The sequence below is a fragment of the Triticum urartu genome, chromosome 6 (assembly GCF_003073215.2).
Source record: "Triticum urartu cultivar G1812 chromosome 6, Tu2.1, whole genome shotgun sequence".
NCBI lineage: Eukaryota > Viridiplantae > Streptophyta > Magnoliopsida > Poales > Poaceae > Triticum > Triticum urartu.
In genome coordinates this window covers 492,249,322-492,269,335 of record NC_053027.1, presented here as the reverse complement: position 1 = coordinate 492,269,335, position 20,014 = coordinate 492,249,322, and the positions used below count along the sequence as shown (strand labels likewise).

Here is a 20,014-nt window from a genome sequence, read left to right as displayed (position 1 = left end):
CTCTCTCATGTTCTTGAGGTGGTACGATCTTGATGTATCGGGAGCTTTGCTATTATAGTTGGATCTTATGTTTCTCCTCCCCCTCTACTCTCTTGTAATGGATTGAATTTCCCCTTTGAGGTTATCTTATCAGATTGAGTCTTTAAAGATTTGAGAACACTTGATGTATGTCTTGCCGTGCGTATCTGTGGTGACAATAGGATACCACGTGATTCACTTGATGTATGTTTTGGTGATCAACTTGCGGGTTCCGCCCATGAATCTATGCATAGGGGTTGTCACACATTTTCGTCGTGATTCTCCGGTAGAAACTTTGGGGCACTCTTTGAGATTCTATGTGTTGGTTGAATAGATGAATCTGAGATTGTGTGATGCATATCGTATAATCATACCCACGGATACTTGAGGTGACATTGGAGTATCTAGGTGACATTAGGTTTTGGTTGATTTGTGTCTTAAGGTGTTATTCTAGTACGAACCCTAGGACTGTTTGTGACACTTATAGGAATAGCCCAACGGATTGATTGGAAAGATTAACTTTGAGGTGGTTTCGTAACCTACCATAATCTCTTCGTTCGTTCTCCGCTATTAGTGACTTTGGAGTGACTCTTTGTTGCATGTTGATGGATAGTTATATGATCCAATTATGTTATTATTGTTGAGGGAACTTGCACTAGCGAAAATATGAACCCTAGGCCTTGTTTCAACACATTGCAATACCGTTTACGCTCACTTTTATTATTTGTTACCTTGCTGTTTTTATATTTTCAGATTACAAAAACCATTATCTACTATCCATATACCACTTGTATCACCATCTCTTCGCCGAACTAGTGCACCTATACAATTTACCATTGTATTGGGTGTGTTGGGGACACAAGAGACTCTTTGTTATTTGGTTGCAGGGTTGCTTGAGAGAGACCATCTTCATCCTACGCCTCCTACGGATTGATAAATCTTAGGTCATCCACTTGAGGGAAATTTGCTACTGTCCTACAAACCTCTGCACTTGGAGGCCCAACAACGTCTACAAGAAGAAGGTTGTGTAGTAGACATAATTCTCCTCCACGATGAGATTGTAGAAACTTTAGTTTCTTGTTATGATGATTTTCCACTTCACTATGAAATTCCTTGAACTTTTCAAATGTTTCAGACTTATGTTTCATTAAGTAGATATACCCATATATGCTCAAATCATCCGTGAATGTTAGAAAATAACGATATACGCCGCGAGCCTCAATATTCATCGGGCCACATACATCAATATGTATGATTTCCAAAAAATCTGTTGCTCGCTCCATAGTTCCGGAGAACGGCGTTTTTGTCATCTTGCCCATGAGGCATGGTTCGCAAGTACCAAGTGATTCCAAAAGTCCATCGGAATGGAGTTTCTTCATGCGCTTTACACCAATATGACCCAAACGGCAGTGACACAAATAAGTTGCACTATCATTATCAACTCTGCATCTTTTAGCTTCAATACTATGAATATGTGTATCTCCACTATCGAGATTCAAAAAAATAGACCACTCTTTAAGGGTGCATGACCATAAAAGATATTACTCATATAAATAGAATAACCATTATTCTATGATTTAAATGAATAACCGTCTCGCATCAAACAAGATCCAGATATAATGTTCATGCTCAACGCTGGCACCAAATAACAATTATTTAGGTCTAATACTAATCCCGAAGGTAGATGTAGAGGTAGCATGCCGACCGCGATCACATCGACTTTGGAACCATTTCCCACGCGCATTGTCACCTCGTCCTTTGCTAATCTTCGCTTAATCGGTAGTTCCTGTTTCGAGTTGCAAATATTGGCAACGGAACCAGTATCAAATACCCAGGCACTACTGCAAGAATTAGTAAGGTACACATCAATAACATGTATATCACATATACATTTGTTCACCTTGCCATCCTTCTTATCTGCCAAATACTTGGGACAGTTCCGCTTCCAGTGACTAGTCTGTTTGCAGTATAAGCACTCAGTCTCAGGCTTAGGTCCAGACTTGGGTTTCTTCTCTTGAGCAACAACTTGTTTGCCATTCTTCTTGAAGTTCCCTTTCTTCTTCCCTTTACCTTTTTCTTGAAACTGGTGGTCTTGTTAACCATCAACACTTGATGCTCCTTCTTGATTTCTACCTCCGCAGCCTTTAGCATTGCGAAGAGCTCGGAAATTGTTTTATTCATCCCTTGCATATTATAGTTCATCACGAAGCTCTTGTAGCTTGGTGGCAGTGATTGAAGAACTCTGTCAATGACACTATCAACAGGAAGATTAACTCTCAGTTGAGTCAAGTGGTTATGGTACCTAGACATTCTGTGTATATGTTCACTAACAGAACTATTCTCCTCCAACTTGCAGCTGTAGAACTTATTGGAGACTTCATATCTCTCAATCCGGGCATTTGCTTGAAATATTAACTTCAACTCCTGGAACATCTCATATGCTCCATGACGTTCAAAACGTCGTTGAAGTCCCGATTCTAAGCCGTAAAGCATGGCACACTGAACTATCGAGTAGTCATCAGCTTTGCTCTGCCAGACGTTCGTAACATCTGGTGTTGCTCCTGCAGCAGGTTTGGCACCTAGCGGTGCTTTCAGGACGTAATTCTTCTGTGCAGCAATGAGGATAATTCTCAAGTTACGGACCCAGTCCGTGTAATTGCTACCATCATCTTTCAACTTTGCTTTCTCAAGGAACGCATTAAAATTCAACGGAACAACAGGACGGGTCATCTATCTACAACAACATAGAAATGCAAAATACTATCAGGTACTAAGTTCATGATAAATTAAAGTTCAATTAATCAAATTATTAAAGAACTCCCACTTAGATAGACATCCCTCTAATCATCTAAGTGATCACGTGATCCATATCAACTAAACCATGTCCGATCATCACGTGAGATGGAGTAGTTTTCAATGGTGAACATCAATATGTTGATCATATCTACTATATGATTCACGCTCGACCTTTCGGTCTCCAGTGTTTCGAGGCCATATCTGCATATGCTAGGCTCGTCAAGTCTTAACCTGAGTATTCTGCATGTGTAAAACTGGCTTGTACCCGTTGTATGTGAACGTATAGCTTATCACACCTGATCATCACGTGGTGTCTCGACATGACGAACTTTCGCAACGGTGCATACTCAGGGAGAACACTTGTACCTTGAAATTTAGTGAGAGATCATCTTATAATGCTACTGTCGATCTAAGCAAAATAAGATGCATAAAAGATAAACATCACATGCAATCAATATAAGTGATATGATATGGCCATCATCATCTTGTGCTTGTGATCTCCATCTCCGAAGCACCGTCATGATCACCATTGTCACCGGCGCGACACCTTGATCTCCATCTTAGCATCATTGTTGTCTCGCCAACTATTGCTTCTACGACTATCGCTACCGCTTAGTGATAAAGTAAAGCAATTACAGGGTGATTGCATTGCATACAATAAAGCGACAACCATATGGCTCCTGCTAGTTGCCGATAACTCGGTTAAAAAATATGATCATCTCATACAACAAAATATAGCATCATGTCTTGACCATATCACATCACAACATGACCTGCAAAAACAAGTTAGACGTCCTCTACTTTGTTGTTGCAAGTTTTACGTGGCTGCTACGGGCTGAGCAAGAACTGTTCTTACCTACGCATCAAAACCACAACGATAGTTTGTCAAGTTAGTGATGTTTTAACCTTCTCAAGGACTGGGCATAGCCACACTTGGTTCAACTAAAGTTGGAGAAACTGACACCCGCTAGCCACCTGTGTGCAAAGCACGTCGGTAGAACCAGCCTCGCGTAAGCGTACGCATAATGTCGGTCCAGGCCGCTTCATCCAACAATCCCGCCGAACCAAAGTATGACATGCTAATAAGCAGTATGACTTGTATCGCCCACAACTCACTTGTGTTCTACTCGTGCATATAACATCTACGCATAAACCTGGCTCGGATGCCACTGTTGGGGAATGTAGTAATTTAAAAAAAATCCTACGCACACGCAAGATCATGGTGATGCATAGCCACGAGAGGGAAGAGTATCGTCCACGTACCCTCGTAGACCGTAAGCGGAAGCGTTATGAGAACACGGTTGATGTAGTCGAACGTCTTCACGATCCGACCGATCCAAGTACCGAACGCACGGCACCTCCGAGTTCAGCACACGTTCAGCTCGATGACGTCCCACGAACTCCGATCCAGCAGAGCTTCACGGGAGAGTTCCGTCAGCACGACGGCGTGTTGACGGTGATGATGTTGCTACCGACGCAGGGCTTCGCCTAAGCACCGCTACGATATGATTGAGGTGGATTATGGTGGAGGGGGGCACCACACATGGCTAAGGAATCAATGATCAACTTGTGTGTCTTTGGGGTGCCCCCTACCCCCGTATATAGAGGGGGGAGGAGGAGAGGGCCGGCCAAGGGGAGAGGTGCGCCCAAGGGGGGGCAATCCTACTCCAAGTAGGTTTGCCCCCTCTTTCCTAGTCCTAGTAGGAGAGGGGAAGGAAGGGGAGGAGAAGAAGAAGGAAAGGGGGGGGGGCGCCCCCCTAGTTCAATTTGGTTTGGGCTAGGGGGGCCGTGCGCCCCTAGCTGGCCACCTCTCCTCTTCCTCCACTTGGGCCCATAAGGCCCAATAACCCCCCGGGAGGTTCCGGTAACCTCCCGGTTCTCCGGTATTTATCCGATAACCCCTGGAACTCATCCGGTTAGGAAACATAACCATCTTTGATTAAGGAGCTAGTCAAGTAGAGGCATACTAGTGACATTATGTTTGTCTATGTATTCATACATGTACTAAGTTTCCGGTTAATACAATTCTACATGAATAATAAACATTTATCATGATATGAGGAAATAAATAATAACTTTATTATTGCCTCTAGGGCATATTTCCTTCAGGTTGCGGACGTCCGGCAATGCCTCTGTGGCGACCGAAGATGTACAACAGTGGCGACGGAGGTGGAGGGTGCGAAAGCAAGGCATGGGGGAGAAGAGGCAGAGTGGAAGGAAATGAGACCGGCAGGGGGGATTGGGTGGGCCAGGGGTGTCGGAGTCCTATGTTTCGGATGTCCGGACTCCCGCAAAGCACCCCACACTTTGTCTCCAATTTGTGGGAGAAATCACATCCGGACTGATACAGGCCTGTGCTGGATGACTTCAGCGGTCCGGACGGACGCTGGTGGTTTACAGGTCCGCCTTGGAGATGCCTAAACACATAGTAAGGGCATCTCCAACGGGGTACACCAAATCGTTTCTTAATGTTTGAACATGACGGTCCAGACACTTTTAACCATCCAACAAGGATCGTCCGCAGACACGACCAAATGTCTGAAATCCCATAAAACATATAAGTGTTTTGGGGGAGTCCAGACACACTACTGACAAACCTTGGATCCCACCAGAAACCCATTTTGCCCCCCCCCCTCCATTATCTCTCCTCTCTCCCCTGAACAAGGGGCTGATATTGGATGACAACCCCTCTATACTATCCGTTGTTCAAGAACACATACGGGCGTGTCGTTAGACGTATGATGTGTCTGTTTTGATGCACACCATTAAAGTTGTCTCTGCGCAAGGGTGTTGCCTCTCTCGGCATCCTAGTTGAATGGAACATATGGAAGCACGGCAACTCATGTATGTTCGACAATGCACGGCCTTCTGCTGGACACTTGACCCAGATCATCCTAGACGAGGTGAAGACCTGGGCTTTGGCCGGTGTGGGAGGAATGATGGCGATATCCCCTTACCATCCACCATAGGCATCTAGACGTATTCTTGGGGCTGAGCAACCCCTTCCTCTCTTCTGCTCATATGTAGATGCCCATCCTTGCCCCATGGTGTACAAGTCATGTATCTAACGCTATGTACTTTCTGCTTTCTATCTATCAATAAATTGATACGCTCCTGCGTATTTGTGAAGAAAAAAACATTATCCGAACATGGCAGATTTCAGATTTGATATTTGGCTAGTAACGACGTGGTCTTTTCTGAACCCATGCCGGCCTCTCCGACTCTCTTACTATGCTCCAAACCCCTGTATTATTTCTTCTCTGGTACCAGCTCAACTTTTTCTGCAAGCGACGCCGAATCCGGCCTCGAGCAGGCTGTATTTTTGCAGGAGCATGGTACTACCATTGCCACCACAGATTTGGCTTGGACTTTACAGGGAAATAGCTGGAATTTATCATTCGAAACCGCTGCATGCCTTTAACCGTACGTACGTCCCAAATAATTTCAGTACGGAATTTAAATGGCACTAAAGTTCTTTTTTTACATGGACAGGAGTTTACCGGTGACGCTTTTCGTTGGCGCAATTTCATTTCCTCATTTCTACTGCGCGATGGCCGGCGATGTGGGTATATACATACAGGATAGGACTTTTTCAGCTAGCCAGGAGCTCTCGTCTCCGACGTGTCGATAGCAAGGCGAGGTGGCCCCCGCGCAAAATCTGGCCGCAGCCAATCGCAGATCATGGAATCGGATGGCGCATTAGCGGTAAGCCAATCAGGGCACAGATAAGGCCGGCGGGCGGGCCCCGCTCCGCGAGCCTAAAGCGCAAAGCGCAAAGCTCACCTGCTGGGCCATGCCGCTCGCAGTCGCAGCAAATAGCCTTCCGAATCCGGTGATACTTTTTTGTCATTTCTATCTCGCAACCTTCTCGATCGTAGGTAGCAGCAAGGATCGCTCGCTGTGATTATACGGTACCGGAAGAAGCATTGCTGTTGCGCTGGAGGTGATCTGGCTTGTACGTCTTGGTCGCGGCGGCGGCGATGGGTGGCTCCGACCAGAAGGCGGCCGGCGGCGCCGTGGGCGGCAAGGCCGCGCGCGCGTGCGACGGGTGCATGCGACGGCGCGCGCGCTGGTACTGCGCGGCCGACGACGCGTTCTTGTGTCAGGGATGTGACACGTCCGTGCACTCGGCGAACCCGCTCGCCAGGCGGCACGAGCGCCTCCGCCTGCGCGCGACGTCCCCGCTGCCGGCTGAGCGGGTGAAGGCGGTGAAGGAGTCGTCGGGGGCGACGACGTCCAAGTGCCTGGACGTCGCGCCGGCGTGGCCGAGGCGGAAGGCGCGCACGCGGCGGCCGCCGGTCAAGAGCGTCGGGCAGCTGCTGTCGAGGCGCCTCGTGGTGCCCGAGGTGGGGGCCGGTGAGTCCTCCACGTCGGACGAGCGGAGGGCGCCCGAGGAGGAGCAGCTGCTCTACCGCGTGCCGGTCTTTGACCCCGCCCTCGCCGAGTTCTGCTCGCCGCCGCCGATCGATGGCTCACGCCACAGCGAGGACGTCGAAGGCGCCGTGGAAGACGCGAAGGAGCTCACGGCCGAGCAGTCCCCCGTGCAGGAGCTCCCCGATTGTTTCGCCAGTTTCGGCCCGACGGACGCCGATCTCAGGGAGTTCGCGGCCGACATGGAAGCGCTCCTCGGCCAAGGCCTGGACGACGGCAAGGAGCTGGAGGACTCGTTCTACATGGAGGCCCTAGGGCTCATATCGCCGCCGGGGGAACACGGCGGGCGTGTAAAGGTGGAGGCCGACGGCGGCCTTGTCTCCCGAAGCAACGGCGTTCTGGCGTCTGGCCATGACCTGAAGCGGGAGTTCAACGGCAGCCCGCCGACACTGGTGGATGACGACGACAGTTTCGAGCACAAGACGTCGTCGGCGAGCAACGGAGACGGCGTTGACGATGCGCAGTTCTTGAAGAGGAGCCTGGATCTTAGGCTGAACTACGAGGCGGTCATGGAGAGCTGGGGCAGCTCGCCGTGGACCGACGGCCGGCGGCCGCCCGGCCAGCTCGACGACTTGTTGCTCCACGACCACGCGGTACATGCACGATTTTGCAACTTAATTCATTATATCCTCGAGATACAGACTGTATCTAACCATCGTTCATGGTGTAGGGCACGTGGACGGCGGGAGGAGGAGGACGGCATGGCGACGCGGCGTGGCCGCCGAGGCCGAGGACGGACGAGTGGCGGGAGGCGCGGGTGTCGCGGTACCGAGAGAAGCGGCGGACGAGGCTGTTCGCCAAGAAGATACGCTACGAGGTGCGGAAGCTGAACGCGGAGAAGCGGCCCCGGATGAAGGGCCGCTTCGTCAAGCGCACCGGCGCCGCGGCCGCCGCCGGCGCCCCGTGCGCCGTCACCTGACCTAGCCAGGCCGTTGCACCGTGCGTGTCGATTGCTGCGCGCGGGGTACAGATTGCGTCGTGCTCGTCAGTCACGGGCATGGCATGAAATTACACACACCCACACACAAAAATTTGTCGAAGCTGCTTTAATTAGTGTCTATTTTGTTCGTCAGGAATGATTTTGTCCTTTTTCGTTTCTTTCCTTGGTGATTCCGGCAGTGGAGAAGGGCCGGGAACAGAACGTTTAGCTCACCTTGAGAAATGGTTTTGGGTTGGTGGTTTTTGCGACCTTTTTCTCTCTCGTCTCTACTGTCAGAGATGAGAGAAGGATAGGTGGTTCTGCGTGCATGTTATGGTTGCACTTGTACACTTGTACATTTGTACATTATTGTAATAAATTAACATATATAAATTGGTTGCAACTCTTGTATGTACCATATATATCAGCAGGTCAGCTATACATAATACAGTACTCCCTCCGTCAATAAATGTCACTGACTCTTTTTTTTAGGGAAATAAGTGTCACTGGCCTGTTTGGATTGTGATCATCTTTGCCATATATTGCCATATGATTTTTGTCACACTTGCCACATTTGCCTTAGTTGAGTTGATCAAATTATTAGCCACACTTTGGCTTGCCTAAGGGAATCTTGCCACACTTTTTATCTCTATAACATGTGGGGTTCACTACTCATAAAAAAAAATCCTTGCCTTAGGTGTGGCTAGAACCAATCCAACTGGAAAGCGGCTACCCTACCCAAAAGTGGCCGACTCATTCTCATACTCTCAGTGCTGTGCGCGATTCCGGTTCATGCGATGATGGCACTTCAGATCCCACACAAGACTATCACAGCTTTGACAAAGATTTGTCGCGGCTTCCTTTGGTGTGGGAAAATGGAAGCTCATGGAGGGAATTGCGCAGTGGCATGGGACTCAATTTGCCGACCCAGATGGGCGGGTGGCCTTGGCATACCGAACCTAAGATGGTTGAACACTGCACTGTTGGCGAGATGGCCGTGGTTGCAACGCACTGACCAGTCCCGGCCCTGGGCTCAGTTCAAGATCTCGGTCCCGGCCGAATCAATGGCGCTCTTTCGCGCGGCGGCTGCAACATCCGTGGGCGATGGCACGACAACGCTCTTCTGGGAAGATAGATGGCTTGAGGGCTATCGGATCGAGGAGCTGGCGCCACTCCTTTACAAAGAAATACCACGACAAATCAGGGCGACTCGCACGGTGGCTGTTGCTCTGGTGGATCAAAATTGGGCAGCGGAAGTGGGGCCAAACCTGTCTACAACCATGCTTCGACAATTCCTCGACCTATGGCAGCGTGTGGAACGGCTCAACATCCAACCGACATCAAGCGACACCGTCTACTGGGCTTGGGAGAAGGACGACAAGTTTTCGGCGAGATCGGTTTACGCGGCCAAGTTCGCCAGCCTCCAAGTCACTCCTACGGCTGATTTCACCTGGAAGTCTAAGGCGCCGCTACGCAAGCGTTTCTTCGTTTGGTTGGCCATCAAGGACAGGTGCTGGACCTCAGATAGATTAGCACGGCGGGGCCTCCCACACCAAGCCTCATGTCCCCTCTGTAGCCAGCACGACGAAACAATGACACACATCATGATCGGATGTGTTTTTGCTCGGGAGGTTTGGACAAAGGTTTGCCTTGCCCTGGGCCAGCCAGACCGGGCACCAACGACGACCAAGACGCTGCCTGACTGGTGCCTTCGACAAGAGGACTATGGGCAACACAAGAAACTCGCAAGGCCAATTTGCATTCTCGTCCTCTGGGAGCTGTGGACACACCGAAACGCTGTGGTGTTTGACGGAGCAACGCCTGCCACTCGTCAGGTCCTACGAAACATACAGAGAGAAGCCCAAGCATGGATGCTTGCTGGTCTACTGAAGGGAGAAGTCGAGGCATTTCTGGACGGCCTTGAGGTGTGGGTCAGGGCCGAGTAGTTCGCTTAAGATGTTGCGGAGTGGATCAAATCCACTTGTAAATACTCGTGTAACTTTCCGAACATGGAGGGAGTCTTTTCCCTTTCCTCTTTAATATATGATACGCACACTCATGCGTATTCGAGAAAAAAAAGAACCAAACACCTACCTAACTTGATCAAACTTGCCTAAAGTTAGGTGTGACAAAGTGTGGCAAGGTGTGGCTGGGAACCAAACAGCCCCTTAGTGCGCATGATACACTACTATGTTCCCTTGCCACTAGGCTACCCCTAGTTCTTCAACAACACTTATTTTGGGACGGAGGGAGTATATGCCCTCAATTTTTTTACACACCCTACATGTGTCTAATGAAGATAGAATGCAAAGTTTCATCTCTTTCGGAGCTCGTTTACCTGCTATTTCTTACACGAGAGGGTTGTCCTGCCACTTTTAGTTGCCAGCAAGTCATTTAATGTCTCGAAAATGGAAAATTAACTCAAAAAGTCCTAAAATTTGGTCATGGGGATTTTGATACTGTGTACTAATCTCTGAGAAAGTTTGGATCTAAAATGATTTCAAGAAATGAAGTTTGATTTAACCGAGGCAAAGCATATAATAAATGCAGGGTCTGTAAACCATATATCCAAACCGTAAATGAGCTCCATCAGGGACGAAACTTTGCATTCGGTTTCATCTTCGTCGGGGTTTGGGTATACGGTTCAAGCGTTTTAACTAAGGCAAAGCATATGGGAAGGCTCCGGAACTTAGGTTGGGTTAGAAAAATTCAAACTGGGCTGAAAATATTGTGCCGGTAAAGACATCTACCGGGCCAGGCCAAGATGGCCGAATTTCGGCCAAAAATCAGAACTCTGCTTGTGGCAGGTCTGCAAAGCCGCCTGCCACTCTAAAGTAGCAGTGGCGGGCCTTCTGTCTCACCCGTCGCACCGCCAAACATTATCCACACACATGCACGACCCTCCCCACCACTTCACTCACTCACTCACTCACTCTCGCTCTCCCATCTCTTCCTTCGCCGCCATCGCCTCGTCCTCGCCGCCCACATCGCCCTCGCTGCTACAGCCGCCGTCAGCCTCGTCATCCTTGTCGCCGCCCACGTCGCCCTTGCGCCTGCCTCGGCCAGTAAGCCATGGCCGTCCTCGCCTCTCATTCCACAATCACCCACACCCATGGCCACGGTCACCACCAACACCACCCACAGCCGCCACCCACACCCATGGTCGTGGCCCCCACTCACATGAAGGAAATATGCCCTAAATGCAATAATAAAGTTGTTATTTATATTTCCTTATATCATGATAAATGTTTATTATTCATGCTAGAACTGTATTAACCGGAAACTTAGTACATGTGTGAATACATAGACAAACAGAGTGTCACTAGTATGCCTCTACTTGACTAGCTCGTTAATCAAAGATTGTTAAGTTTCCTAGCCATAGACATGAGTTGTCATTTGATGAACGGGATCACATCATTAGAGAATGATGTGATTGACTTGACCCATCTGTTAGCTTAGCACTTTGATCGTTTAGTTTATTGTTATTGCTTTCTCCATAACTTATACATGTTCCTATGACTATGAGATTATGCAACTCCCGAATACCGGATGAACACTTAGTGTGCTATCAAACGTCACAACGTAACTGGGTGATTATAAAGATGCTCTACAGGTGTCTCTGATGGTGTTTGTTGAGTTGGCATATATCGAGATTAGGATTTGTCACTCCGTGTATCAGAGAGGTATCTCTGGGCCCTCTCGGTAATGCACATCACTATAAGCCTTGCAAGCAATGTGACTAATGAGTTAGTTACGGGATGTAGCATTACAGAACGAGTAAAGAGACTTGCCGGTAACGAGATTGAACTAGGTATTGAGATACCGACGATCGAATCACGGGCAAGTAACATACCAATGACAAAGGGAACAACGCATGTTGTTATGCGGTTTGACCGATAAAGATCTTCGTAGAATATGTAGGAACCAATATGAGCATATAGGTTCCACTATTGGTTATTGACCGTACATGAGTCTCGGTCATGTCTACATAGTTCTCGAACCCGTAGGGTCCGCACGCTTAACGTTCGGTGACGATCGGTATTATGAGTTTATGTGTTTTGATGTACCGAAGGTAGTTCGCAGTCCCGGATATGATCACAGACATGACGAGGAGTCTTGAAATGGTCGAGACATAAAGATCAATATATTGGAACCCTATGTTTGGACATCGGAATGGTTCCGGGTGAGTTCAGGCATTTACCGGAGTACCGGGGGTTACCGGAACCCCCGGGGAGTATATGGGCCTTATTGGGCCTTAGTGGAATAGAGGAGAGGAAGGCCAAGGTGGAGAGTGCGCCCCCCTAGCCCAATCCGAATTGGGTGGGGGGTCGCCCCCCTTCCTTCCCTCTCTCTTCCCCTTCCTTCTCTCCTACTCCAACTAGGGAAAGGGGGAACCCTACTCCCGGTGGGAGTAGGACTCCCCCTAGGACGCACCATAGATAGGGCCGGCCCTCCCCTCCTCCACTCCTTTATATACGGGGGAGGGGGCACCCCATAGACACACAAGTTGATATCTTAGCCGTGTGCGGTGCACCCCGATTTTTTTTGAAACTATGATCTTTTTTATAGAAAATTCGGAAACTATATGACCTAAAGTGTTATTTATAAAACTATGACCCCGTCGGCCTTTTTTAGGCCGAAGACCAACTTTTCGGTCAGCACTAGGCCGAAATAGGCTTTTCGGTCTCCTAATGGCCGAAGATGGGCGTAGCTGGGCCGAAGAGCTGTTTTCGGCTTTGCTCGGGCCGAAGACCACTCTTCGGTCATCTTTTGGCCGAAAAGCTCATAAGCACACTGCTGCGCACTCCGGCGTACGGCACAGACGACCTGAACGTGTGCACACACGTTAGCTGCACCGAGATTCTATGCCGATGCATGTGTTTAGTACGTGGGCAGCTCGCCGGCTGGCTGGTTGTGTGCACGTATTTGTATACATACGCGTGCTTGCCGGCTGGACTATATCGGGTACGTATATTGTACTGGTATTTCAGCCATTACTTCTCCGCCAATACATGTGCGCACGTTGGCGGCATGCGTGTGTGCTAGTACGTATGCACCAAGTCCTGATGCATGCATTGCTATCTCGGTCCTGATGCATGCATTAGCCACGCATGAACCACATGCAATACCGATCAGCCCTTCGATGCATCAGTCTAGCATCATATGTACGCTACGCATGCATCGATTGCCGGCCGGGCGCTCTTCGGCCAAAAGATGACCGAAGAGTGGTCTTCGGCCAAAGCAAAGCCGAAAACAGCACTTCTGCGCAGCTATGCCTGTCTTCGGCCATTAGGAGACCGAAGAGTCTACTTCGGCCTAGTGCTGACCAAAAAGTTGGTCTTCGGCCTAAAAGAGGCCGACGGGGTCATAGTTTTGCAAATAACACATTAGGTCATATAGTTTCCGAATTTGCTATAAAAATGTCATAGTTTCAAAAAAAAAAATCATGCCCCCCTCCACGGATTTCCACCTCGGTAATATCGTTGTAGTGCTTAGGTGAAGCCCTGCGTCGGTAACTTCGTCATCACCGTCATCATGCCGTCGTGCTGACGAAGCTCTCCCCTGACACTCAGCTGGATCTTGAGTTTGTGGGACGTCGTCGAGCTGAATGTGTGCAGATCGCGGAGGTGCCGTACCTTCGGTGCTAGGATCGGTTGGATCGTGAAGACGTACGACTACATCAACCGCGTTGTCATAACGCTTCTGCTTACGGTCTACGAGGGTACGTAGAAAACACTCTCCCCTATCGTTGCTATGCATCACTGATGTCTACTACACAACCTTCTTCTTGTAGACGTTGTTGGGCCTCCAAGTGCAGAGGTTTGTAGGACAGTAGCAAATTTCCCTCAAGTGGATGACCTAAGGTTTATCAATCCGTAGGAGGCGTAGGATCAAGATGGTATCTCTCAAGCAACACTGCAACCAAATAACAAAGAGTCTCTTGTGTCCCCAACACACCCAATACAATGGTAAATTATATAGGTCCACTAGTTCGGCGAAGAGATGGTGATACAAGTGGTATATGGATGGTAGATATAGGTTTTTGTAATCTGAAAATATAAAAACAGCAAGGTAACTAATGATAAATGTGAGCACAAACGGTATTGCAATGCGTTGAAACAAGGCCTAGGGTTCATACTTTCACTAGTACAAGTTCTCTCAACAATAATAACATAATTGGATCATATAACTATCCCTCAACATGCAACAAAGAGTCACTCCAAAGTCACTAATAGCGGAGAACAAACGAAAAGATTATGGTAGGGTACGAAACCACCTCAAAGTTATCCTTTCTGATCGATCTATTCAAGAGTCCGTAGTAAAATAACATGAAGCTATTCTTTCCGTTCAATCTATCATAGAGTTCGTACGAGAATAACACCTTAAGACACAAATCAACCAAAACCATAATGTCACCTAGATACTCCAATGTCACCTCAAGTATCCGTGGGTATGATTATACGATATGCATCACACAATCTCAGATTCATCTATTCAACCAACACAAAGAACTTCAAAGAATGCCCCAAAGTTTCTACCAGAGAGTCAAGACGAAAACGTGTGCCAACCCCTATGCATAGGTTCATGGGCGGAACCCGCAAATTGATCACCAAAACATACATCAAGTGGATCACATGATATCCCATTGTCACCATAGATAAGCACGTGCAAGACATACATCAAGTGTTCTCAAATCCTTAAAGACTCAATCCGAAAAGATAACTTCAAAAGGAAAACTCAATCCATTACAAGAGAGTAGAGGGGGAGAAACATCATAAGATCCAACTATAATAGCAAAGCTCGCGATACATGAAGATCGTATCACCTCAAGAACATGAGACAGAGAGAGATCAAACACATAGCTACTGGTACATACCCTCAGCCCCGAGGTGAACTACTCCCTCCTCGTCATGGAGAGCGCCGGGATGATGAAGATGGCAACCGGAGAGGGATTCCCCCCTCCGGCAGGGTGCCGAAACGGGTCTAGATTGGTTTTTGGTGGCTATGGAGGCTTCTGGCGGTGGAACTCCCGATCTATTCTGCTCCCCGAAGTTTTTAGGGTATATGGATATATATAGGAGGAAGAAGTACGTCGGTGGATCTCCGGGTTGTCCACGAGGCAGGGGGCGCCCCCCACCCTCGTGGGTAGCCCGGGACTCTTCTGGTCCATCTCCGATACTCCGTGGGCTTCGTCTGGTCCGAAAATAAGTTTCGTGAAGTTTCAGGTCAATTGGACTCCGTTTGATTTTCCTTTTCTGCGATACTCTAAAACAAGGAAAAAATAGAAACTGGAACTGGGCTCTAGGTTAATAGGTTAGTCCCAAAAATCATATAAAATAGCATATAAATGCATATAAAACATCCAAGGTTGATAATATAATAGCATGGAACAAACAAAAATTATAGATACGTTGAAGACGTATGAATCACCTAGATGGATCTTGCGTGTGCGTAGGAATTTTTTTAAAATTACTGCGTTTCCCAACAGTGGTATCAGAGTGAGGTCTATACATAGATGTTATATGCACGAGTAGAACACAAAGGAGTTGTGGGCGTGGGTATATACATATTGCTTGCCGTCATTAGTTGATTCTTGATTTAGCGGTATTGTTGGATGAAGCGGCTCAGACAGACATTACACGTACGCTTACGCGAGACTGGTTCTACCGACGTGCTTCGCACAAAGGTGGCTAGTGGGTGTCAGTTTATCCAACTTTAGTTGAATCGGATTCGATGAACAAGGTTCTTTCTGAAGATAAAAAAGCAATCACTATACCATGTTGTGGTTTTTGATGCGTAGGTAAGAACAGTTCTTGCTCAGCCCGTAGCAGCCACGTAAAACTTGCAACAAAGTAGAGGACATCTAACTTGTTTTTGCAGGGCATGTTGTGATGTGATATGGTCAAGACATGATGCTAAATTTTATTGTATGAGATGATCATGTTTTATAACAGAGTTATCGGCAACTGGCAGGAACCATATGGTTGTCGCTTTATTGTATGAAATGCAATCGCCATGTAATTGCTTTACTTTATCACTAAGCAGTAGCGATAGTCGTAGAAGCAATAGTTGGCGAGACGAAAATGATGCTTCGATGGAGATCAAGGTGTCAAGCCGGTGACGATGGTGATCATGATTGTGCTTTGGAGATGGAGATCAAAGGCACAAGATGATGATGGCCATATCATATCACTTATATTGATTGCATGTGATGTTTATCATTTATGCATCTTATTTTGCTTAGTTCGGCAGTAGCATTATAAGATGATCACTCACTAAATTTCAAGGTACAAGGGTTCTCCCTGAGTATGCACCGTTGCTACCATTCGTCGTGCCGAGACACCACGTGATGATTGGGTGTGATAAGCTCTACGTTCACATACAACGGGTGCAAGCCAGTTTTGCACATGTGGAATACTCGGGTTAAACTTGATGAGCCTAGGATATGCAGATATGGCCTCGGAACACTAAGACCGAAAGGTGGAGCGTGAATCATATAGTAGATATGATCAACATAGTGATATTCATCATTGAAAACTACTCCATCTCACGTGATGATCGGACATGGTTTAGTTGATATGGATCACTTAGATGATTAGAGGGATGTCTATCTAAGTGGGAATTCTTAAGTAATATGATTAATTGAACTTTAATTTAGCATGGACTTAGTACCTGATAGTATTTTGCATGTCTATGTTGTTGTAGATAGATGGCCCGTGCTGTTGTTCCGTTGAATTTTAATGCGTTCCTAGAGAAAGCTAAATTGAAAGATGATGGGAGCAACTACACGGACTGGGTCCGTGATACGTCTCCAACGTATCTATAATTTTTGATTGCTCCATGCTATTATATATTCTGTTGTGGATGTTTAATGGGCTTTATTATACACTTTTATATTATTTTCGGGACTAACCTATTAATCCAAGGCCTAGTGCAAATTGCTGTTTTTTGCCTATTTCAGTGTTTTGCAGAAAAGGAATATCAAACGGAGTCCAAACGGAATGAAACCTCCGGGAGAGTGATTTTTGGAACAAACGTGATCCAGAGGACTTGGAGTGGACGTCAAGAAAGAACCAAGGAGGCCACGAGGCGGTGAGGCGCGCCTGCCCCCCTGGGTGCACCTCCCACCCTCGTGGGCCCCTCGTGGCTCTCTTGACCGACTTCCTTCGCCTATATATACTCATATACCCTGAAAACATCCAGGAGCACCACGAAACCCTATTTCCACCGCCGCAACCTTCTGTACCGAAGAGATCCCATCTTGGGGCCTTTTCCGGCGCTCCGCCGGAGGGGGCATTGATACGTCTCTGTAGTATCTACTTTTCCAAACACTTTTGCCCTTGTTTTGGACTCTAACTTGCATGATTTGAATGGAACTAACCCGGACTGACGCTGTTTTTAGCAGAATTACCATGGTGTTATTTATGTGCAGAAACAAACGTTCTCAGAATGACCTGAAACTTCACGGAGCCACTTTTCAGAAAATAAGAAAAATACCTGCAAAAGATGAAGGCCAGGGGCCCACCACCTCTCCACGAGGGTGGGAGGTGTGCCCCCTACCTCGTGGGCCCCCTGTTGCCTCTCCGACTCCAACTCCAACTCCATATATTGTGTTTCGGGGAGAAAAAATCAGGGAGAAGAAATCATCGCGTTTTACGATACGGAGCCGCCGCCAAGCCCTAAAACCTCTCGGGAGGGCTGATCTGGAGTCCGTTCGGGGCTCCGGAGAGGGGAATCTGTCGCCATCGTCATCATCAACCATCCCCCATCACCAATTTCATGATTCTCACCGCCGTGCGTGAGTAATTCCATCGTAGGCTTGCTGGACGGTGATGGGTTTGATGGGATCTATCATGTAATCGAGTTAGTTTTGTTAGGGTTTGATCCCTAGTGTCCACTATGTTCTGAGATTGATGTTGCTATGACTTTGCTATGCTTAATGCTTGTCACTAGGGCCCAAGTGCCATGATTTCAGATCTGAACCTATTATGTTTTCATCAATATATGAGTGTTCTTGATCCTATCTTGCAAGTATATAGTCATCTATTATGTGTTATGATCCGTTAACCCCGAAGTGACAATAATCGGGATACTTACCGGTGATGACCGTAGTTTGAGGAGTTCATGTATTCACTATGTGTTAATGCTTTGTTCCGGTTCTCTATTAAAAGGAGGCCTTAACCCTTAGTTTCCGTAAGGACCCCGCTTCCACGGGAGGGTAGTACAAAAGATGTCATGCAAGTTCTTTTCCATAAGCACATATGACTATGTTCGGAATACATGCCTACATTATATCAATGAACTGGAGCTAGTTCTATGTCACCCTAGGTTATGACTGTTACATGATGAACCGCATCCGGCATTATTCTCCATCACCGATCCATTGCCTACGAGCTTTCGACATATTGTTCTTCGATTATTTACTTTCCCATGGCTATTGCTATCATCACTACAAAATACCAAAAACATTGCTTTTACTACTGTTACCTTTTGTTACCGTTATCACTACTATCATATTACTTTGCTACTAAATACTTTGCTGCAGATATTAAGTTTCCAGGTGTGGTTGACTTGACAACTCAGCGGCCAATACTTGAGAGTATTCTTTGGCTCCTCTTGTGTCGAATCAATAAATTTGGGTTGAATACTTTACCCTCGAAAACTGTTGCGATCCCCTATACTTGCGGGTTATCAAGACTATTTTCTGGCGCCGTTGCCGGGGAGCATAGCTCTATTCTTTGAGTCACTTGGGATATATATCTGCTTATCATTATTAAGAACTTGAGAGATCCAAAAACCAAGATCTATCCCTCAACTACGAGGGGAGGTAAGGAACTGCCATCTAGCTCTGGACTTGATTCACCTTCTGTTATGAGTAAGCTTGCGACACCTACACCTGCTTCTGCTATTCGTTCTGATATGTCGCATGTTATTGATGATGCCAGTTCTGCTATGCATGATACTTATGATGAAACTACCTCTATGCCTGATACTACTGTGCCACTTAGGGATTTTCTTGATGAACAACTTGCTAGGGCTAGAGAGATTGAAAATATTGAATCTGATGATACTGATGAAAGTGATGATGAAGAATCACTTCTTATTCCTAAGGGTTATGTTTTTGATCAAGAAGCTTCTTTAGCTATTTTAGCTTGCAAAAATATAAATGAACTCAAAATATTATTAGCTAAATGGAGTAAGCAATCTCTAAATGCTAGAATGAAACCTGACCCTGCTTTTGCTACTTCACCTATCTTTGTTACCGATCAGGATTATGAATTCTCTGTTGATCCTGATATAATTACTTTGGTTGAATCTGATCCTTTTCATTGTTATGAATCTGAAACTATTGTGGCACATCTTACTAAACTGAATAATATAGCCACCCTGTTCACTAAAGATGAGAGAACTCGTTACTTTTATATCCTTAAAATATTTCCGTTCTCATTAAAGGGTGATGCTAAGATATGGTTTAATTCTCTTGATCCTGGTTGTGTGCGTAGTCCCCAGGATATGATTTATTACTTCTCTGCTAAATATTTCCCTGCTCATAAGAAACAAGCTGCTTTAAGGGATATATATAATTTTGTGCAAATTGAAGAAGAGAGTCTCCCACAAGCTTGGGGGAGGCTTCTCCAATTACTTAATGCTTTGCCTGATCATCCTCTTAAGAAAAATAAAATACTTGATATCTTTTATAATGGACTAATCGATGCCTTCAGAGATTACCTGGATAGTTGTGCTGGTTCTGTTTTCAGGGAAAGAACACCGGATGAAGCTGAAATTCTATTGAATAATATGTTGACAAATGAAAATAATTGGACACCTCCGGGGCCAATTCCTGAGCCT

General features: G+C 46.8%; 1 protein-coding gene across 1 annotated transcript; it reads left to right on the top strand.

Annotated features, from left to right (window-relative positions):
- Positions 1 to 6,586: 6,586 nt before the first annotated feature.
- On the top strand, positions 6,587 to 8,567 carry LOC125514502 (zinc finger protein CONSTANS-LIKE 16-like). Its single transcript, XM_048679844.1, has 2 exons — positions 6,587 to 7,838; positions 7,916 to 8,567. Exons 1-2 carry the CDS (start codon positions 6,795 to 6,797, stop codon positions 8,162 to 8,164), a joined length of 1,293 nt encoding a protein of 430 aa, XP_048535801.1. The 5' UTR covers positions 6,587 to 6,794; the 3' UTR covers positions 8,165 to 8,567.
- Positions 8,568 to 20,014: the final 11,447 nt, after the last annotated feature.